The 24,391-nt window shown below is 34.9% G+C and overlaps 1 protein-coding gene and 1 long non-coding RNA gene across 2 annotated transcripts in view; both read left to right on the top strand.

Annotated features, from left to right (window-relative positions):
- The first annotated feature begins 4,368 nt into the window (after positions 1-4,368).
- On the top strand, positions 4,369-5,473 carry LOC128235784 (uncharacterized). The gene is made up of 2 exons (XR_008261215.1): positions 4,369-4,441; positions 4,929-5,473. It is a non-coding gene; the product is annotated as an uncharacterized LOC128235784 (long non-coding RNA).
- Positions 5,474-8,314: 2,841 nt separating this feature from the next.
- The window catches only part of LOC128226323 (neurogenic locus notch homolog protein 1-like), a 63,016-nt gene continuing 46,939 nt past the window's right edge, over positions 8,315-24,391 (top strand). Inside the window, exons 1-4 of the mRNA XM_052936209.1 lie at positions 8,315-8,444; positions 12,097-12,297; positions 19,238-19,411; positions 21,302-21,490. Of these exons, the coding sequence (XP_052792169.1) occupies positions 8,315-8,444; positions 12,097-12,297; positions 19,238-19,411; positions 21,302-21,490 (694 nt within the window). The remainder of the gene's footprint in view (positions 8,445-12,096; positions 12,298-19,237; positions 19,412-21,301; positions 21,491-24,391) is intronic.

Here is a 24,391-nt window from a genome sequence, read left to right as displayed (position 1 = left end):
AGACAGGATTCTTTGTGACATGCCGCTTTTCATGTCTTTCACTTTGGGTGGCAGGTATATTTTTCATGTCCCTCAAAAACAATAGGATTTTATTGTTGTCTTATCTGGATGAACAATTAAGAGCCTAAAGAGGACTTACCGACGGGATGTGGTGACACACTGAATTTGCCGTCAAAGGTCCCTACTATTGCTACTGTACCTTTTTCTCCGTCATAACATATGCAAGAAAATTAAAATTAGTGTAAGGAATCGTTTCCAGTTTGACAATTGATAATCGGTTCCACTCAAGTTATCAATAAAGTATTATTTCAAACGGTTTTTGACAATACCATAATTGTAGTTTTATTCTTGTACAAAATGGTGGAAATTTAAACTGAATGCAAATAACGAGAGAAAAGAAAGAAAAACAACTTGCCGGTTGAATCGATGATCGACTATAACCAAATACAATTGATTGTCGCCAAAAACAAGTCCAACCAATCAACTTTTGATAATAATCAATCATCGGAACATCACTAATTAAAAAGACCTAAAGTTTTGTAGTTCTGCTTAGTGGTCTGTTTTATGAAAATGATATTGCAAATAACAGCGTCTATTGTAATTATTAAAAAAAAATGAACCCAAATATATTTTTTTATTTTGTTTATTGCGAAAACAATAAAAAGAATACTTTATCTTTGTATTTTATTTCTTGACTGACCTAAGAAACAGCAGTTTTTAGACAACTTAATCAGGTAGCATCATCGATCAAGCTGTCCTTAGAGTTTACAAATTTACAAATGGTACAACGTATCTACATTCACACTAAAATAATTGCACTGATCATTAACTATAGCTAAAAATTTCATGCCAAAATGATTATAAGTATCTATCCTGTGTTTCAGATAGGGATAGAAAAGTCTGACCAGAGGGCATGTGCGTAAGCCGGTAACAAAGCTTGCTAAGTTATCAGCCACGCAGCGTGCCCAAGGGTCGGATTTTTCCATGATTAATATTTTTTCTTGCATAATTTTTTAAAATTATCAATTTGTGGAAAAATTTGAGTAGAAAACAATTCATGAAAAAGCGTGTGCGAGGTTGTTTTCTGACATCATAATGCACAGTAATTTTGAATCACTATTGACAGCAAATAGTTTCTTTAAAAATCATGTTTTTACTATTATTTATTTTCGCTTTTTAAAAGTCTTGAATACTGATATATTTGATTGCGCTTTATGAAATGGCATTATATACTTTTCATAAACAATACAATAAGAGAAATAAGAAGTGGTGCATTGTTGCGGGTGACTCATCTTACATGGGGGGTGTAAGCTGGTTTTTCCAGCACTGGTCACAAACACCGTTTCCACCTCAGATGGCGGATAATCTCATGGCACATTATAAAGGAATGATGAATAGTGATTTAACTTTGTGTGATGGTTGCTTGAGTTAAGGGCTAGCTTAGGATTGCTTTTGGGGGTGGGGTGGGGTGGGGTTGGGGTTAAGGTCGTGATTTGAATATTAATGAAATTCTCATTTTCAAAGGCTTGCCAGCATGTTTATTTTATATAAATCATGAAATATTTATTGTTAATATTTCAGAATATTTACTATAGAATATTACATTTTTCATATATGCCATTATAATTATGATTTTTTTCATTTACTGTAGTGTATATGCATTATATAAAAAACATTGCATAATATTTTGATATCGCATGCTGTCTAAATTGTAAAGGGGCTAGTGAAATGCTTTACTGCCCACCTGGTACATACTCCCATGCGCGATCTACCCACTGTTTGCCTTGCCCGGAAGGGACATTCAACGGTAGAGAATTTCAACCACAGTGCCTCCGTAAGTATCGTACTTAAGGGACTCTATGTGTTTCATAGGGTAAGACATCAAAATGTTATTGTTTGTTTAGAATGAACTTACTTCTTGATTGGTCAACTTTTTTACGTGGAGTTAAAGTCGCTGCTACGTGCATGTGTGTGTCATTCCATCAAACCAAATGGCTTTACTATTTTTTCATAAGAGTTTTTGTAATGGTAATTAAGTAATAGTAATGTCTGTATAGTGTTATATAAGTCATTTATGACCTGGTTATTTCTCAGCAGGTAAACAGCTTGAGGTAAAAAAAAAAACTGGGAATCTTAAAGATGCACTCTTACTCCCATATAAGATTAACCACAATAAAAACAATTGTTTTGATATGATCAAAAAGGATGAATAAATGTCAAAAGCAGTGGTTCTTATGGAGATTATCAAGTTCAATTTGAAAGGATAAAAAAGAAACAGTATTTCTACCTTAATGAGACGATTTTTAGTAGATGGCACTAAATCACACTTATATAAGGTCCATTTATTTTTGGCTCATTCAACAACTACCAGCTTTTATTCAATGAAACTTTAATTTATACCGTACTTTACTGTGTATAGGAGGCTAGCATAGAATGGACACATGCAAATAAATATGAGAAAAGTCAGAAAAAATATATTTTAAAACAGTAGATACCATAGATTATATGCAGTGAAAATTGTCAAATCAGAATTTAGCCACCAATTGTTTTCAGTTACGATTTTTTATGGATCATGTAATCGGCAAGATTGTTGAAAACCATGCAATATTAAATACGAAAGCATTTAGGCCAGAGTTTTTTATTTTTCGTTTTACGGGAAATTTTTAAAAAATAAGCGCCAGGAGGAGGGAATAAAATTAAGAAAAAGATGTCCAAAAATGAGCGTCGAGAAAAATAAAAATAAAATGGATTTTCCGTATTTTTTTATTTTTTTGGAAAAAAATATAGAATGTATGTTTTGAAGTTGTGCACACTTGTTTTGTATACTGCCTGTTATATAATAGATCTGTAAAATAAAGTCAAAACAAGATGTCATTTTCACAAGTAGCCACAATAATGCACCAGTCAATTATATATCCCCCCCTCCTCCCAGGTCCGGAGAATAGCGGGGACTTTGACTCTCAGTCCAGCCAATCCTTGATACAATCCCCACCTGCGGAGAGAAAGTACTGGTCAAATCCCCGCAAAATTCCCCCGCACCTCGAGGTAAGGCCCTTTCCCCACTATTTTTGGCGCAAAAACAAAACCACCGCATTCACAAGGCACTGCAGGTCCACCTGGAAGGTAAAAACATGGCCCATTTCTCTCATTATCCCCTATAAACCCAAGGACCTCGGGGGCCATGGTTACAAACTTACAATTGACTGGTGCATAATCTGGTGCATAATGCACGTTTTAATAAGGAACTTTTTTAACATTTGGATATTCATTTTACTCCCTAAACGCCACAAAGTCAACTGATTCACACCAATGAAAATAAATTATTCAACTGTAACTCCACAGTATTTAACACTGCATGGTTAAATAAAAATTTCACATAAACTATTATATATGCATGATTTTAATATGAGCATCTATACTTTTGTAGTGCTTTTAATAGTCACTGAAACTCGCACTAGCAAAACATAAGGCATCTGGCATATTGTGTCTAAAATGTTGATTAATATCATTCATATATTGAGATAAAAACACATGAAGAAATTTAATGTCTTTGAGATACAAGAAAAGAAACAAGGTATGTAACCCAAACTTACCAGATTTCACAGTAGAGTCCATTTTTTATAGTTTCTTAATCAACATACAAACAATCCATTTTAAAATGGTTGACATGAAAAGAGGACCCAATGTCCATTCAAATGGTATGCCATATGTTGGTTTAACTTTATTGTCTTTAGACAAACAAGCCAAATCCAATGTCACATTCTGGTCGTTTTCTGTTGTCACTGTCAGAAACAGTACTTCAAATTCCAATTATCAGTGTTTCCCCGTGTAAACCGGTCTACAGACAGAAATATTTAAGCAATTTTATGCGTTGGGCCTTTTTTATTTGATTCTATGTTTTACGAACACCGCCGCTCAAAAAAACTCATTTTTGAAATAAAAATAAAATTGTGATTTCATTTTTTTTTATTTCCGCCGATGAAACTTTATCGCGGCAAATCATTAAAAGCAGAGGACATCGCAATAGCTGTAAAAATATTGGTGTAAACATCTCTGAAAAAGTTTAAGCCAATGAAAAACATTCATCGGATTTGCAGGCTGGTGCTAAAAACCTGGTATCCGGTACCTGGTATCCCCCGGTATCCGGTATCACTTTCCGATACCGAATTATGTTGATATCAGCGTGAATATCAGATAATAAATCCAAGTGTCCACGGTCCGTTATTATTTGCCTTTTGACAACCAATGCATACTTTAAATAACACGGTATCAACATAATCCGGTATCGTGAACTGTGATAACGGCTTTTCTCGATATCGATACCTGGTACCGGGTTTTAGTTCACCCGGATAATCCTTTTCGGCAATGTGACTTCCGGTTTATTTCCGGGTTATAACGAAGTATAATAACAGCGATAAATATGGACCAATTATCATTCCAGGTTTGTTATTATTTATTTATTTTTATTAGATTTGTCATTTAAATGAGTTTATATTAAATTATTGTGATATAATTTGAATGTCATGAGCTATAAATCGCTTGACTGTTTACCTGGACAGTTTAGTTCTGGTGGGTGGGGTAGATGGTTCAGAAAAGACTGCGGTTACTATTCTTATTGGAGTATTATTGATGACAAAAAATTTCATCTATTCTAAAACATTTGTTTTGAAAATAAACACAAATAATACATTAGGCTGTTTTACTATCTGACAGTGATAATTTATAATGAGGAATCTGTATGTACATTACCAGGTATAACTATGTAATAGTCTTATGCATGAACATACCCGGTATATAAATCATCATCAATATAAATTATGATATTTATACTGTTCTGTGTGTTTTATTACTACCATAAAAAAGTCTGAGACTAACTTATTTTTTTTTATAAAAAATATTCTTTTAATGTTCCATTCCTTTCTTTACAGATATGATTCAAATATGCTGATGTTATCTACTGAGACCATCACTTATATTTATGAAGTACATCACTACAATCGGTTGGGCTGCTAGATTGGTAGCAGCATGATGTAAGCTAGTGCCTGTTGAAACTCTATTGTTGGTTGGGCATCTATTGCTTACTGGACCGCTATATTGGATGGACCATACATGTTGGTGTAACAACAGTTACTATAAATGGTTGGACCGGAAGTGTTTGTTGGACCACCATTGTTTTTTTGGACTGCTTGTTGGACAGAATGTGTGATGGACAACTAGTATTATTTGAATCACTGTTGGATAGACAGCTTTTGTTTTATCAGACAGCTATAATTAGTTGATTTACAAGTTCCTGGATCGCTAGTTCCTGGCGGATAAATATTCCCTGTATAGAAGGAAACAAAAAAGCTCTTTTGCTAACTGTAACAATGACATGGTTGGTGAATTGGTATCAGACAATTTGCAGCCAAGACAACACAGTGAAGTGATAGCTGATTCTTTAAACTCTATATGGCAAATAAATTTACCGAAAATAGTTGATTTTTTTATGTCACTTGTCTATTATAACATTCATTTACAAAGTATAAAGAGTGATTAATGAAAATATGAAGTGAACTTGTCAGATAAAGCAAAAACAAATGTGCACACACTTACATATTGACTTGACATTAAAATAGAAAATCATAGAGAATACATCATAGCTTTTGCTTTTCTGTGTTTTTTTCGTGACCAAAAAAAATAATTCCAGAAATGTAATTTTATTTTTATTTTTATTTCCTCCTCCTCTGACACTTCACAACTCTGGCCGTTCGTAAAACATATAATTAAAAAAAAGGCCTTGGTATAAAGAAAATACAATTCCATTCCGAAATATCACAAACTGATAAACCGACTGATTTTATGAACAACAGTGCATCAGTCTTCAAACTAAATCCACTTTCGTAAAAGGCGGCCATTTTCCTTACAAGCGCTTAGTTTGATATTCATCAAGTCATATAATATGCATGTGAAATCACAAAAGAATGTAACATATTTCAGTTGACACCGCCAGCTTCCGCCATCTTGGAAATTGTGCCCGATAATTTTTGTTGTTGTGAAATTAGCATTAGGTTAAATAACACTAACTTTCATTTTTTATCAGAGATCGAAAAAACGGGCGGCGGAAAAAATAAAAATAAAGTTAGGAATTCGAATCTTTTTCTTATTTGGGTTTTGCAATATTTAGGTACGGCGCTCCCGTAAAACGAAAATTAAAAAAAACTCTGGCCTCAGTATGTTTCTTTGATTTATGCAGTGTCATGAGTTCCTCCAATTCTTTGATATCGATGGTGTATCGAAAATGATTCAATTTGTAAATTAGCAACAGTCTTGTTTTTAACCTCCACACATTGAAAACAGCATTGACAGTAAACAATGATGATACTTCACAGTATGGGCGTTTGTTTATTAATATTTTCATAAAGAATCATAATACATAAAATCTATTGAACCGTATCGAAACGCTAAAATAATGACCGTTTTTTGTTTTTTTAATAACAATCTTACTAAAAAATAATCCCGATATAATTCATTATTCAAGCGAGTTATGTGAGTTACATCCTCTTGAAATTAAAATGTAAAATTTAATTTTTGAGTGTTAGGTTTACCAATGTATATCGAGTATAACTCCACACTATTGAGAAAAAAATTGGGCATCTCACATGATAAATGAGTATTTCAAGTTTATATTACCCCATGGTTTGATTTTAACTGAGTTATAACACAATGAACAATTGTCTTTTATTAGTGTGGTTGGAAATGTGTCTTGGCTTTTGACCCGCCATCGTTGGCAACCTAATATTGGTACTTTCTTCGGTGTTACACTTCATACATACCGTGGGACAACTGACTGACAAAATCTCGTTTTAATGAATATGCACAAGGCAGGAGAGACAACTCTTTTTCCAATGAATCAAATATTGTTCAATAACTATACAATGTCCGTGATCGAGTGAGTAGCCTCCGTAGCCATGTGGTCTTGACTACTGCCATATATTATTGTTCTGAGAAGGTGGACCCGGTTCAACTCCAGCATTCGCCAGAATATTTTTCAACCGTAAAGCATCTGGTACTTTGCGGAACCAATGAAACTGCCTCATTAAGTATTCACTTGATTTTCCTAGCCAATTTGCCCATGGTACACAAGAAACCTAACACTGTATCAGGGGTATCAGACTATGCCTATTTAACACAATTGTGTATGAGATTTATAACTGACATGTTAAATATAATAGTTAAAAGGTAACAAAACATCACAGGTCAAGGTTACCTTCAGGTAAAAAACGATATGTTGGCAGTGACATTAAGCTTAAAAATGGTTTCTGCTCAGTAACTAAAGAACGCTTGTACCCAAGAACTTAATACTTGGTATGCTAGTTGGTCATGACTAGTAGATGAATCCTATTGATTTTGAGATCAGAAGGTCAAAGGTCAAGGTCACTGTGACCTTGAGGTGAAGAAACAGTTTCCGCTAAATGACTGAAGAACGCTTGCACCCAGGAACTTCATAATTCATATGCTAGTTGGTCAGGACTAACAGATGAACCGTATTGATTTTGAGATCACTAGGTCAAAGGTCAAGGTTGATGTGACCTTACGGTGAAGAAACAGTTACCGCTCAGTAACTGAAGAACGCTTGCATCCAGGAACTTCATACTTGATATGTTAGTCGGTCATGACTAGTAGATGACCCCTATTGATTTGGAGATCAGTAGGTCAAAGGGCGTGGTTGCCGTGATCTTGAGGTGAAGAAACGGTTACCCCTCAGTAACTAAAGAACACTTCCACCCAAGAACTTAATACTTGGTATGCAAGTTGGTCATTTAGATGATCCCTATTGATGTTTTTATCAATAGGTCAAAGGTCAAGGTCACGATGACCTTGAGCTTAAAAATGGTTTCCGATCAATAATTAAATAGTGCTTGTGCCCAGGAACTTCATACATTATGCAAACTTCGTTTACTTTTTCCAAGATTAATCAACAACACTTTACAATTTCTTCTTGTATAAATAATTACTAGAGTCTATTTTTAACCCTGTATTGTCAAAATCTTTTTATCAACACATTTTATGAGAAAGTATGTTTTCATAAAGTAAAAAAAGACATACAAGATTTTGAATCATACTTTGCTTTCATGTGGTAAAATGAGATAAGATTGAGATTTGACTTGAGTATTTTTGTGATATATGGGTCTGGTCTCACTTCTAAACATACATGTATCTTACGCTGAGTATTAGTGATATCATCATGAATTTTTCAGTATTTGTAACTTCCTGAAATGTCTTTTTATTCAAATACGCAATAAATGTATAATGTCTGAAGGCCCGAAATTGAGTGATGTGCATCGGCTCAAATGTTTTTCTGCTTCATTTACCAGCTTGTGCTAGAGGCTACTACTGCCACGAAGGTGAAACACAATATCGACCGTCTGGACATCTTTGCCGACCCGGGAAATACTGTTTTCAAGGTTGGTCTCGAAAGCTTGTTTTACATACAATTCTTTTTGTTCAAACCAGGGTGTCCTCCCCCCAACAGAGTTAGGGTCAAGGGGTTAAAGCCCCTTGTGGGATGAATTTAAGCCTTTTTTAACCACAATTCCTAGATTTCTGGTGCATGTTTATTTTGTAACAGGGAACCTTAACATAAATGTACTTGAATATGATACTGAATCTGAGTATTACCCCCATCCTCTAGCCTAAAATATTAGACGTGTTGTACAGGATTCTTCCAAAGAAGGATTTGCCATATCAAAAATTGTAAAAAAATCCGTCCATATACAATTTTTTGGACTAACCCATCCCCCCACCAGTGAGGGCTAACTATACCAAATTACTGTCAAATTCAGATTCAGGATAATATTATAATATTCCAGGCACATGCCTTGCCATTTGATAGCAATTCCCTCCTAATAGTATATGTAATTTCTTCTCTACCAATGATACTTTCAGCCACTGAATCACTCTGATCCTCTGAAAATTAAACATCTAACTTCATTTTCTGTGGATCTAGATATTTCACCTGCAGCTAACATGTTCCGTTTTTAACAACCAAAAGAAATATCTGGACACTTTGTGACCTTTAAAGCGTACAAAATTTCACCAAAGGTACATGTAAAAGTCATCAAAATAATGGATTATTTTAGCATTGACATCACCGTAAGCTTGTTTCATTTTGTTTACACCCGGGTACCACGCGTATACAAAAAGGACTGAGGACTGTTGCGTAAATGGTAATAGGACTAACAGAAGGCCAGACACGCTCATGTTGCAAACTTATTACGCTTTTTGCTGTCTGGAAAAAAATAATTATTTTTTCACCCTACATTGCTTTGCGAATCATTAACTTCAAAACATCCCCAGAGGGGGATGTGACTAATGAGGTCATGTATCGAGCTAATGTTACTGTATTCAGAATGCTGGGAAACCCAAACCTAGTACTTGAAAACATCCCATAGGGGGATGTGACTAATGACTTCACGTATCGAGCTTATGTTTTATTGTAGCCCGAACGTGCGGAAACCAAAATAAACAATAACAACAATCAGGGTTTTAAACGGATTAAACATTAAAACATGACCATCTATGCTCATTGAGACAGTACAGTAGGGTTTATTCATTATGGAATGCAGCATGAATGCTCATTGAGTATAGTAGGGTTTATTCATAATGGAATTGCTCATTGAGTATAGTAGGGTTTATTCATTATGGAATGCGGCATAAATGCTCATTGAGTAAAGTAGGGTTTATTCATTATGGAATTGCTCATTGAGTAAAGTAGGGTTTATTCATTATGGAATGCGGCATAAATGCTCATTGAGTATAATAGGGTTTATTCATTATGGAATGCTGCATATATGCTCATGGAGTAAAGAAGGGTTAATTCATTATGGAATGCTTCATATATGCTCATTGAGTAAAGTAGGGTTTATTCATTATGTAATGCTGCATATAATTTATTATTATATGCTCATTGAGCAAAGTAGGGTTTATTCATTATGGAATGCTGCATAAATGCTCATTGAGTATAGTGGAGTTTATTCATTATGGAATGCTGCATAAATGCTCATTGAGTATAATAGGGTTTATTCATTATGTAATGCTGCATATATGCTCATTTAGTATTATCAGGTTTATTCATTATGGAATGCTGCATAAATGCTCATTGAGTATAGTAGGGTTTATTCATTATGGAATGCTGCATTAATGCTCATTGAGTATAGAAGTGTTTAATCATTATGGAACGCTACATATATGCTCATTGAGTAAAGTAGGGTTTATTCATTATGGAATGCTGCATATATGCACATACAGTATAGTGGTTCATTCATTAGGGAATGCTGCATATATGCACTTACAGTATAGTAGTTTATTCATTAGGAAATGCTGCATATAATTATATGCACATACAGTATAGTAGTTTATTCATTAGGGAATGCTGCATATATGCACATACAGTATAGTAGTTTATTCATTAGGGAATGCTGCATATATGCACATACAGTATAGTAGTTTATTCATTAGGGAATGCTGCATATATGCACATACAGTATAGTAGTTTATTCATTAGGGAATGCTGCATATATGCACATACAGTATAGTAGTTTATTCATTAGGGAATACTGCATATATGCACATACAGTATAGTAGTTTATTCATTAGGGAATGCTGCATATATGCACATACAGTATAGTAGTTCATTCATTAGGGAATGCTGCATATATTCACATACAGTATAGTAGTTCATTCATTAGGGAATGCTGCATATATTCACATACAGTATAGTAGTTCATTCATTAGGGAATGCTGCATATATGCACATACAGTATAGTAGTTCATTCATTAGGGAATGCTGCATATATGCACATACAGTATAGTAGTTTGTTCATTAGGGAATGCTGCATATATGCACATACAGTATAGTAGTTCATTCATTAGGGAATGCTGCATATATGCACATATAGTATAGTAGTTTATTCATTATGGAATGCTGCATATATGCTCATAGTCAGAGCAAAGTAAGTCGTGAAGGGGCTATATCTTAATGACATGCACAGAGGGATTTTTGAATTACTTTGCACCCAGTATATAAAGACAATGTGTCCTGTGCAAGATATGCGTCCCTAACCTTTAAGTTTATCATCCATAATTGTGGTCAACCATCATGGAAACTGCAAAAAGCTTATGGTTTATGTTGGCTCTTCCTGAATGTAGACAATTCTTACTGATCAGTTTAGTGTAAACTTTAAAGTTTAAACAGTTGTGAAGAAACTTATGTTAATTTATACTGAGTATTCTGAAAGCCAGAGGCTACCAAATTTCAGCTCAGGCTATCAACTTTCCGTAGAAAGTAGGCCACGAGGGCTACCTGTTTTTTCCTAATGTGATTTGAAAAATATGCCAATTAAACACGTAATGCATTATGTTTAATGTATATAAACACATTTAATCATGAGTAATTAAATATGACCGCCAAAAGTGACAAGTGATTATTGATCTTGTTTTAATCAATTTTTTCAAAGTCAGCCTCAAAATTTCAGACAAGGACGCTTATTGTATTATTGTTATATCATTCTGATTGAGAAACGCGTATTGAATGATTGAAACTGTTTGAGCGTGCTTGATTGGGTGGTGTAATTCATGGGTGAATGGTTTTCAAATTTCCTTACATTCTTCCAAACAAATTATATTTTATTGTGTTTAAGTTGGGCCTAGTGAAATTGGTGTCGGGCTTGTAAAATGTCCTATCTGATAGTCTGAATGAGCTAGTGGATTCAAAACAGAATTTCGTATTAGTATTACTATATATGTAGGTTTTTCAGATAGGCGTGCAAAATAGTATGACATACTAGCTTCATACTGAAAATGGAATGGTTGAAAATCGACCCAGCCCTCAGTGCTCAAGCTACGTTAATATATTTGATTTTGAAGTGAGGGCCTGCTAAAATTTCAGAAAAGTAAAAAATAACGAGTTGTTTTATATTGTGTTTTTTTAAAAAAAAAATGCAATAAATATTTACTATTCTTGTGCGGGCTATTTCATAGGAACCTGATCAGCTTGTAATTCAATAGAGTTTCATATAGGTCCATTGGCATCCAAGCTGTTTCTTATGGTTTTCACAGGAATACAAAGGCTGTGCCCAGCTGGCACGTTTCAACCATATCAGGGACAGACTACATGTTTTCCATGTCCTAAAGGATCTTACTGCGCTGGGGAAGGACAAACAGTTATTACTGGAGCATGCAGACCAGGGTGGCACTGTGGCGAACAATCAACCAATCCACAACCAACTCCTTGCAGACCAGGACACTTTTGCCCTTACGGTACAGCTTTATATTAAATAAAGATGATGTGAAGTTTTGGGGGAAATTGACTTAAGAAATCGTTGATTTACATGACATTCAGAGATTGGTATGAAATATATCCTGTCATGATTTATTGCAATTGATATTTCAACCTTTTCAGGTCTTTTGAAAGGGAACAGAAACTAATATTTAATAATTTCCTCAGTCGCAGGAGACTGGAAAGTTTGTTCTTTAAACTTTAAAACTTCCCAATTTTGCGACGCAAGTTTTTCCAAAATCTCTAGGGTCTTTTCCCAAAATGGGCAGAAATAGCCTTTGCAATGATTTTTGTGGTTTGATTGAAAAAAAAGAAGGGGTTATTCATAAAGACTGGCATGTGAATTGTCCACAAATACGCAGATTTCTGCAGATCTATGGCGACTATAAATCAATTACTAGATTCTCATCCCTGCACCTTTTTTCCATCACCTCTTAAATCTAATTTAGACTCGAATAAAAATATGAACTAGGTTCTGTATTTGCGTTTCGGTCCGGCAGTGTCCAGGAACAGCGTTTATTCATACCGGCCGGTGTCGATGTAAACATTTACATTTAAAAAGAAGAAATTTTACGAAAACTGAGGAACACATGTTTATAGTCCCTTATGCAATAAGAAAGAGCATGAACACATATTCAACGGTGAAACAGTCATCTAAGAAAAATAAATGTAACCCCCCCACCCCAATTTAAAAAAAAAAAAAAATGGATGAAAATCTAACAATTAATTTATATTAAATAGCCTAATGGCTCCAGTGAAACAAAAATAACACCTTTTTTTAACTGTTTTAAAAGAGCACACTAATGGCTTTTTGTTGGTACTGTATTTTTGTAAGTTGACTCTTCATTTTGCTTCAAACTTGAAGTTGAGAGGCTCACTCAAAAGGGCCATTTCTGTTTCTGTGGTAGAGTGCTTCATCCCCTTAGAACTTGATTGGGGTCCTAAATAAAAGGTTCAGCCTTTCAGTCTTCCTGAAATGTGCTGGTCCGCCGGATATGTCCGGCAAATTTGGTACAGTCCAGCTCTTTCGTAAATCATACGGTCCGGGTGACCAATGTATTTGGGGATGTTTTAATGACAAACACTTTTACATTTTCTACATTTTTAACCAGGTTTTCAACGAAAACCGGGTTATTAGAATGAGGTTGTCGTTGGGCGGGCGGACCGGCAGGCGGGCGTCAAACATTGGTTTCTGTTCAATAACTTTAGTTAGCATTGATAGATATTGATGAAACTTGGTGTGTAGGTAGTTTATGGGAAGAGCTAGCCTGGGATTGCTTTTAGGGTGGTGGGGCTAAGGTCAAGGTCACTGTTACTAAAAATAGAAAAATGGTTTCTGCCCAATAACTTTAGTTAGCATTGATAGATATTGACGAAACTTGGCGTGTAAGTTGCTTATGTGTAGAGCTAGATTAGGATTGCTTTTGAGTGGGGAGGGGCTAAGGTCACTATTACTTAAAATAGAAAAATGGTCAAGGTCACTGTTACTTAAAAATGGTTTCTGCCCAATAACTTTAGTTAGCATTGACAGATATTGATGAAACTTGGTGTGTAGGTAGCTTATGTACAGAGCTGGCTTGGGATTGCTTTTGAGGGGGGTGGGGCTAAGGTCAAGGTCGCCTGTTACTAAAAATAGAAAAAATGGTTTCTGCCCAATAACTTTAGTTAGGATTGATAGATATTGACAAAAGTTGATGTGTAGGTAGCTTATGTGAAGAGCTAGCTTGGGATTGCTATTGAGGGGGGAAGAGGCTAAGGTCAAGGTCACTGTTACTTAAAATAGAAAAATGGTTTCTGCCCAATAACTTTAGATAGCATTGACCGATATTGATGAAACTTGGTGTGTAAGTTGCTTATGTGAAGAGCTAGCTTGGGATTGCTTTTGAGTGGGGAGGGGCTAAGGTCAAGGTCACTATTACTTAAAATAGAAAAATGGTCAAGGTCACTGTTACTTAAAATAGAAAAATGGTTTTTGCCCAATAACTTTAGTTAGCATTGACCGATATTGATGAAACTTGGTGTGTAGGTAGCTTATGTGAAGAGCTAGCTTGGAATTGCTTTTGAGTGGGGAGGGGCTAAGGTTAAGGTCACTATTACTAAAAATAGAAAAATGGTTTCCGCCAACAGTAATTTTCAGTTACGTCTCTTTTTGATAAAAGTAAAGATAAAGTCATACAACAAATTAATTGGCTATAATTTCTGATTCCCCATAACAAAAATCTGGTTTCGTCGCATTGCGGCGCTTCTAGTTTCTTGACTGGGATGACCCCTGGTATTTGGGGAACTGTGAATGACAAACACTGACACAAACATCTGTATTACAATTTCTACATTTTGGACTGATATTGAAAAAAATGACAAATTTCGGACCTATTTTTAAGCCATTTACTGTTTCTGAAATTGGTCTGGCATGGTAAACATCAGTCCAGACCGGCAAATTATTGATTTTTAGAAGCCCTGCTTTTGAAAATCTTTTTTAGCGAACCATATAGGCATTTCCTGTGAATTCAGCCATGCTGCCTGGAAAATTCCATCTGCCCAGATGAGCCATGACAAAATACTTTTTATTAATCAGGTTTTCACAAAGTGAAAACTCTTCTATAGGAAGAGTTAATGGATAGTCCTTTCATGGGATTGCGTTTCAGGTCCCTGGGATCAAGGTCACTGTTACTTAAAAAAGAAAAACGGTTGAAACTAAATAACTTTAGTTAGGGTTGACCAAACTTGGTCTATAGGAAGAGTTTATGGATGCCTATTATGGGATTGCATTTGGGGTCCATAGGGTCAAGGTCAAGGTCACTGTTACTAAAAATAGAAAAACGGTTGAAACTGAATAACTTTAGTAAGGGCCCACATATCTTGACCAAACTTGGTATAAAGGAAGAGTTTATGGAAACCTTTCATGGGATTGCGTTTGGGGTCCATAGGGTCAAGGTCAAGGTCACTGTTACTAAAAATAGAAATAAAACAGTTGAATCTGAATAAATTTAGTCAGGGTCCACATATCTTGCCCAAACTTAGTATAAAGGAAGAGTTTATGGAGACCTGTCATGGGATTGTGTTTGGGGTCCCTAGGCTCAAGGTCACTATTACTAAAAATAGAAGGATGGTTAAAACTGAATAACTTTAGTCCGAGTTCACATATTTTGAATTAACTTGGTCTATAGGAAGAGTTTATGGATACTTTTCATGGGATTGCATTTCGGGTCCCTAGAGTTAAGGCCAAGGTCACTTTACTAAAAATAGAAAAACGGTTGAAACTTTAATAACTTTTAGGGTTGACATATCTTGCCCAACTTGATATAAAGGAAGAGTTTATGGATACTTTTCATGTGATTGTGTTTGGGCCCCTATGGTCAAGGTTATTGTTACTAAAAATTGAAAAACAGACACAGGCTGAAGTTCTTCTGTCAGTCATTGAAAACCTGGTTTCGCCGCATTGCAGCGTTTCTTGTTTATTTTTATTACACTCTTTGTGTAGTCATAATTATACAATTTAGATAGATGAGTTCCATAAACATTAACTTAGCAAAAATTATACCTTCAAAACTAAATAAAATAACCCTTAAAGCTGCACTTTCACTGATTTAGTGTTTTGACAACTTTTTTATATTTTGTCATTTTGTCATGAAACGAGCCAATTTTTGCAAAAATGCATGGAAACCAGTAAGATAAGACTGCTGACCAAACATCAGATTGCAGATTTTCATAATTATTTAATTTCAAAAATTGATGTTTTATGCATTTTAAGCTCAACTATTCGAAGAATAAGATGGGCTATACTACTCGTCACGGCGTTGGTGTCGGCGTCTGCGTCCGGTTAAAGTTTAACGGCAAGTTTGGATTTTCACTTATAGGTCCAAAACCCTTCATTCAATTGACCTAATACTTCACACAGTTGTTCAGGGCCATCACATAATGAGGTTAGATAACTCCATATTATCCTTTATACAAATTATGGCCCCTGATTGAGTATGGAACTTAGGTTAAAGTTTTAGGGCAGGTTGAGAAATTTATTGATAACTTCTATACCCTTCATTCAATAGACTTAATACTTTACACAGTTGTTCAGGACCATCACACATTGAGGTTACATAACTCTATATTATCCTTAATACAAGTTATTGCCCCTGATTGACTAAGGTTAAAGTTTTAGGGCAGGTTAAAGTTTAAGGGCAAGTTGGGATTTTCACTTAAGTCCAATACCCTTCATTCATTTGACTTAATACTTCACACAGTTGTTTAGGGCCATCACATAATGAGGTTAGATAACTCCATAGTAACCTTTATACAAATTATGGCCCCTGATTGACTATAGAACTTAGGTTAAAGTTTTAGGGCAGGTTGAGATATTTATTGATAACTTCTATACCCTTCATTCAATTGACTTAATACTTCACACAGTTGTTCAGGACCATCATACAACGAGGTTTCATAACTCCATATTATCCTTAATACAAGTTATGGCCCCTGATTGACTTAGGTTGAAGTTTTATGGCAAGTTGGGATTTTCACTTATAAGTCCAATACTCTTCATTCAATTGACTAAATACTTCACACAGTTGTTCAGAGCCATTACATAATGAGGTTAGATAAATCCATATTATCCTTAATACAAGTGATGGCCCCTGATTGACTTAGGTTGAAGTTTTAGGGCAGGTTGGGATATTTATTAATAACTTCTATACCCTTCATTCAATTGACTTAATACTTCACACAGTTGTTCAGGACCATCACACAATGAGGTTACATAACTCCATATTATCCTTAATACAAGTTATGGCCCCTGATTGACTTAGGTTGAAGTTTTAGGGCAGGTTAAAGTTTTATGGCAAGTTTGGATTTTAATAAAAAAACTTCTATACCCTTCATTCAATGCACTTAATATTTCGCAGAATTATTGACAACCATCTTTTAACAAGGAACATAACTCCATTTTAATGCTAAATACAAATCATGGCAATTGAATGATATTTTATTTTTTTATTTATTTTTTTTATTTCTTTTGAAAGGCAAATTCTTAACCTCATTTTTATATAGGGAAAACCAGTTTTGTGAATGACTTGAATCATTGTTTGGACGGGCTGGTGGTAGGCCAGCATCAAAGTCACCTTATGTTTCGAATAATTTTAGTAAGGTTTGACATAAATAGACCAAACTTGGTATGTACGAAGAGTTTATGGATACCTTTTATGGGAATGCTTTTGAGGCCCCTAGGATCAAGGTCAAGGTTACTGTTAATAGAAAAAGGGTTGGTATTAAATAACTAGGGTCTACATATTGTGACCAAACTTGGTGTATAGGAAGAGTTTATAGAGACCTCTCCTGAGTTTTGGGCCCCGAGAGTTATGGTCTAGGTCAAGGTTACTGTTGCTAAAAAAAGAAATATGGTTAGTACTGAATAACTCAAGTAAGGGTTGACATAGTGTGACCAAACTTGGTATATAGGACAAGTTTATGCAGAGCTTTCATGGATTGCCTTTTGGCCCCCAACGGTCAAGGTCACCGTTACTAAAAATAGATTACTGTTTCAGTTATGGTTGACATACTGTGACCAAACTTGATATGTAGGAAGAGTTTAAGGAGGACTTTCATGGGATTGTGTTTGGGGCCCTTAGGATCAAGGTCACTTACAAAAAATAGATGAAAGCAGTTGAAACTGAATCCCTTCTGCCATTTAAATCATTAAAAACCTGGTTTTGTCACATCGCGATTCCAGGTTCACTTTTTAATTTGATTGTTTTATTGCTTTTGACAGGCACACATTACATCTTTATTGTATGCACTTCTAAGTCAAAGCGGCGTAGTTGAGTGCGCTGTCTTTTGACAGCTCTTGTTTATTAAACCGTTAATCAAGCTTTTAGCCATAAAACATTATGAACGGAAATATGAAAGTCTGCGATCTGATCTTTTTTCAGCAGTCTTATATCACTGGTTTGCAAATATTTACGCAGAAACTGGCTGAATCCAAGACAAAAAATAAAAAAAGTTGTCGAAATGGTAAATCTGTGACAGTGCAGCTTTAAAAGACGTGATATTGAAGGAATTTCTTGACGTATGCAGTGAATAAAAATCACTGCGCATCATGATGTCAGTAAACATCATCACACAAGCTTTTTGGTGAAATGTACAAATTTCCGCTTTTCTATGTATTTTTTCATATGCTAGAAAAATATCAAATACTTGTGTCCGGTCTGGAAGGCAAGTCTCGTTACCTGGCAACGCAGGTGCCCTCGGTTTGGATTTTTCTATCCAGAACAGAAAGACATGACAGATATTATTAATCAAATAACTTATTGACAAATAAAACAAATCACAACAGCTCAAAGGGCATGTGAAAGTCACAGGGATTGAATTTAACGGTCGCTAACTCGCAAAATACGAGTAAGAATAAAAAAATGCAAGTAGAAAATTCTGGCACTTGAATATTTTTTGCGACCACGTATAAAATTGACAAATTCACGTAAACTGTTATTTGTGCTTTAAAAACTCCTTTCTGGAAGTTTATAATAGATAATCACATGGCTGCGTATGTACGCTTGTCGCTGTATACAAATGTTATTATCAGCCCATCCATTAGGACATCCTTATTTCTAAATTGTTACAACATTATTAAGGTTTGTCTTAAAGGAACTAGACACCAGATGGTCATAAAGTCGACAAATACATTATTTTTACAAAACAAGCCTATAATTGTCGATAATAGCTGGTATCAGACCAATAATACATCATTTTACATGATTAAAAGCATATTTTGTCGCTGTCTCAGATGAGTTTACCTGATTAAAATTATCGCATAATGGATTCCGAGTTTATAGCGTGTATATTAACCATTTTCTTTTTCTCGTGCAATTTTATCATCTGTTGTCTATTCTCTTTAACAATTTCACACATGGACTATGTTTAGACCTTGGTTTTCAGGCTATGAGATACCTTGCGGACTCGGACTTTATCAACCACAAGAATATCAGAGAGGCTGTATCCCTTGTCCGCCATCATTCTATTGCAGCGTAAAGGGATCAACAGCAGTAACTGGCGCTTGTCAAACCGGTTGTTGCCTCTATGGATTTCATGCCTCACCAAACGATTGCGACCGTATGTATTAACTATTGATGTTCTGATAATCGATTACAATCGAAAATTAATTAGCTGGACAATCGATTGTATTTAGTCATAAGTGATCATCGATTCAACTGGGGAGTAATTTTTCTTTTTTCCTCTCTTTTTTTGCATTCGGTTAATGTCTGCAAATTTTCTATTCTGAGTTCATTTATACATTCGGAAGTGCTCAGTTGTTATTGTTAAAAATATGGCTAAAAGCAACAACAACACCTTCAAACATACACATACTATAAACATAGTTTACAGGATTATAGGATAATGAGTTACTGCACAGGAAGTTTTTGTTAAAAACCAAATGTACTATCCTTAATCAGTTGGGTTGGCTCATGATTACAAACAGTCTCAAGTCTGAGCTGAGTGTCAGGGGCTATGATTACAAACAGTCTCAAGCCTGAGCTGAGTGTCAGGGGCTATGATTACAGTCTCAAGTCTGAGCTGAGTGTCAGGGGCTATGATTACAAACAGTCTCAAGTCTGAGCTGAGTGTCAGGGGCTATGATTACAAACAGTCTCAAGCCTGAGCTGAGTGTCAGGGGCTATGATTACAGTCTCAAGTCTGAGCTGAGTGTCAGGGGCTTTGATTACAAACAGTCTCAAGTCTGAGCTGAGTGTCAGGGGCTATGATTACAAACAGTCTCAAGTCTGAGCTGAGTCTCAGGGGCTATGATTACAAACAGTCTCAAGTCTGAGCTGAGTCTCAGGGGCTATGATTACAAACAGTCTCAAGTCTGAGCTGAGAATCAGGGCCTATGATTGCAAAACAGTCTCAAGTCTGAGCTGAGTTTCAGGGGCCATGATTACAAACAGTCTCAAGTCTGAGCTGACTCAGGGGCCATTATAACAAGCAGTCTCAAGTCTGAGCTGAGACTCAGGGACTATGATTACAAACGATCTCAAGTCTGAGCTAAGTCTCAGGGGCACTATTTACAAGCAGTCTCAAGTCTGAGCTGAGACTAAGGGGCCATGATTACAGACAGTCTCAAGTCTGAGCTGAGACTCAGGGACAATGATAACGAGCAGTCTCAAGTCTTAGCTGAGTCTGAGGGGCCATGATTACAAACAGTCTCAAGTCTGAGCTGAGACTCAGAACTTCAAACTGGAAATGTTTTCTATTATTATGTCATATTGTTTTTGATCTAGTCATCTGTGTGTCTGTTTGTGATTCCATCTGTAAGTATAATGAGAACTTGTGTCACTCATAACTATATTATCTAATGTTATGAAACCTTAGGGGAAAATAATTTTTTATGGCCTAAACGTTACTAACGGTTTAAGAAAAATTGCATAATTTAACATAATTTTTTTAACTTAAATATAAAAATCTGCGATCTAATTTTTATCAGCAGTCTTATTTAACTGGTTTAATTGGATTTTCGCAAAAATTGGCTCGTTGCAAGACAAAAAATAAAAACATTGTCAAACGTTAAATCTGTGAGAGTGCATCTTAAAGCCAATTTACATATTAATTTTCGAACAGCAATATGAAAATCTGCGATTTGATCTTTTGTCAGCAATTTTTTATCATTGGTTTGCAGATATTTACGCAAAAATTTGTTCTTTCCAAGACAAAAAATAAAAAGTTTTAAAAACGGTATATCTGTGAGAGTGCAGCTTTAAGGTTGGCTATTTAGGGTTGATTATCAATGGGTCAATGGTGCTGTTTCCTAAAAACAACTGTATCTGTTTGAGTTAGGAAAAATGTTAAGTGATATTTAGCAAGCTTATCTGATGTAGCTCCGTAAAATTGGATTTTGGGTTAGTTCAAGGTCAATGAAAAATTGATATATTTGCTACAACTGGAGTGTGGAATGTGGCCATTCGATGCTGTGAAATATTATGACCATGTAAATATTTTATTCTGCAGCTCCCAATACTGAGTGTGCCAGAGGTCAAGTTGGGGGTACTTGCAAACCTTGTCCAGTCGGGAAATATTGTTCATACAAGGATATTCCGGAAGATCAAGCTCCATCCTGTGAAGACGGGTATTATTGTGATGGTGGAGATACCTATCCTAATCCAATGGAAAAAATTTGCCCTGTTGGGCATTATTGTAGTGAGTTCAAGGATTTTTATTATATGCTTTCCAGTGGTGAATAGAGATTTGTTATATTCTTTGTGGTGGTTTATATAGATCTATTATATGCTTAAAGGTGGTTTATAGAGATCTATTATATGCTTTCTGTAGGTTTATAGAGATCTGTTATATGCTTTCCAGTGGTTTATGGAGATCTATTATATGCTTTCCAGTGGTTTATGGAGATCTATTATATGCTTTCTGTAGGTTTATAGAGATCTGTTATATGCTTTCCAGTGGTTTGTAGAGATCTATTATATGCTTTCTGGTGGTTTATAGAGATCTATTGTATGCTTTCCGGTGGTTAATAGAGATCTGTTATATGCTTTCCAGTGGTTTATGGAGATCTATTATATGCTTTCCAGTGGTTTATGGAGATCTATTATATGCTTTCTGTAGGTTTATAGAGATCTGTTATATGCTTTCCAGTGGTTTGTAGAGATCTATTATATGCTTTCTGTAAGTTTATAGAGATCTGTTATATGCTTTCCAGTGGTTTGTAGAGATCTATTATATGCTTTCTGGTGGTTTATAGAGATCTATTGTATGCTTTCCAGTGGTTTATAGAGATCTATTATATGCTTTCCGGTGGTTTAAAGAGATCTATTATATGCTTTTCAGTGGTTTATAGAGATCTATTATATGCTTTCAAGTGGTTTATAGAGATCTATTATATGCTTTCAAGTGGTTTATAAAAGATCTATTGTATGCTTTCCGGTGGTTTATAGAGATCTATTATATGCTTTCCAGTGGTTTATAGAGATCTATTGTATGCTTTCCAGTGGTTTTTAGAGATCTTTAGTATGGTTTACAGTGGTTTATAGAGATCTATTATATGCTTTCCAGTGGTTTATAGAGATCTATTATATGCTTTCCAGTGGTTTATAGATATCTTTAGCATGGTTTCCAGTGGTTTATAGAGATCTATTATATGCTTTCCAGTGGTTTATGGAGATCTATTATATGCTTTCCAGTGGTTTATAGAGATCTATTATATGCTTTCTGTAGGTTTATAGAGATCAGTTATATGCTTTCCAGTGGTTTATGGAGATCTATCATATGCTTTCTGGTGGTTTATAGAGATCTGTTATATCCTTTCCAGTGGTTTATAAAGATCTATTATATGCTTTCAAGTGGTTTATAGAGATCTATTGTATGCTTTCCGGTGGTTTATATAGATCTGTTATATGCTTTCCAGTGGTTCATGGAGATCTATTATATGCTTTCCAGTGGTTTATGGAGATCTATTATATGCTTTCTGTAGGTTTATAGAGATCTGTTATATGCTTTCCAGTGGTTTATGGAGATCTATTATATGCTTTCCAGTGGTTTATAGAGATCTATTGTATGCTTTCCAGTGGTTTATAGAGATCTATTATATGCTTTCCAGTGGTATATAGAGATCTATTATATGCTTTCAAGTGGTTTGTAGAGATCTATTATATGCTTTCAAGTGGTTTATAGAGATCTATTATATGCTTTCTGGTGGTTTATAGAGATCTATTATATGCTTTCTGGTGGTTTAATGGAGATCTATTATATGCTTTCCAGTGGTTTATAGAGATCTTTTATATGCTTTCCAGTGGTTTATAGAGATCTATTATATGCTTTCCAGTGGTTTATAGAGATCTATTATATGCTTTTCAGTGGTATATAGAGATCTATCATATGCTTCCCAGTGGTTTATATAGATCTATTATATTCTTTATGGTGGTTTTTAGAGATCTGTTATATGCTTTCCAGTGGTTTATAGAGATCTATCATATGCTTTTCAGTGGTTTATAGAGATCTATTATATGCTTTCCAGTGGTTATAGAGATCTATTATATGCTTTTCAGTGGTTATAGAGATCTATTATATGCTTTCACGTGGTTTATAGAGATCTATTATATGCTTTCCAGTGGTTTATAGAGATCTATTATATGCTTTCAAGTGGTTTACAGAGATCTATTATATGCTTTCCAGTGGTTTATAGAGATCTATAATATGCTTTCCAGTGGTTTATAGAGATCTAGTATATGCTTTCAAGTGGTTTATATCCATCATATGCTTTCCAGTGGTTTTTAAAGATCTATTATATGCTTTCCAGTGGTTTTTAAATATCTATTATATGCTTTCCAGTGGTTTATAGAGATCTATTATATGCTTTCCAGTGGTATATAGAGATCTATCATATGCTTCCCAGTGGTTTATATGGATCTATTATATTCTTTCCAGTGGTTTTTAGAGATATATTATATGCTTTCCAGTGGTTTTTAGAGATATATTATATGCTTTCCAGTGGTTTTTAGAGATCTATTATATGCTTTCCAGTGGTTTTTAAATATCTATTATATGCTTTCCGGTGGTATATAGAGATATATCATATGCTTCCCAGTGGTTTATAGAGATCAGTTATATGCTTTCTGGTGGTTTATAGAGATCTATTATATGCTTTCTGGTGGTTTAATGGAGATCTATTATATGCTTTCAAGTGGTTTGTAGAGATCTATTATATGCTTTCAAGTGGTTTATAAAAGATCTATTATATGCTTTCTGGTGGTTTATAGAGATCTATTATATGCTTTCTGGTGGTTTATAGAGATCTATTATATGCTTTCCAGTGGTTTATAGAGATCTATTGTATGCTTTCCGGTGGTTTATAGAGATCTATTATATGCTTTCCAGTGGTTTATAGAGATCTATTATATGCTTTCCGGTGGTTTATAGAGATCTATGATATGCTTTCCAGTGGTTTATAGAGATCTAGTATATGCTTTCATGTGGTTTATAGAGATCTAGTATATGCTTTCCAGTGGTTTATAGAGATCAATTATATGCTTTCCAGTGGTTTTTAGAGATCTGTTATATGCTTTCCAGTGGTTTATAGAAATCTATGAT

Source organism: Mya arenaria, chromosome 1 (assembly GCF_026914265.1).
Source record: "Mya arenaria isolate MELC-2E11 chromosome 1, ASM2691426v1".
NCBI lineage: Eukaryota > Metazoa > Mollusca > Bivalvia > Myida > Myidae > Mya > Mya arenaria.
Note: the sequence above shows the minus strand (reverse complement) of the source record. Positions and strands in the feature narration are given on the sequence as shown.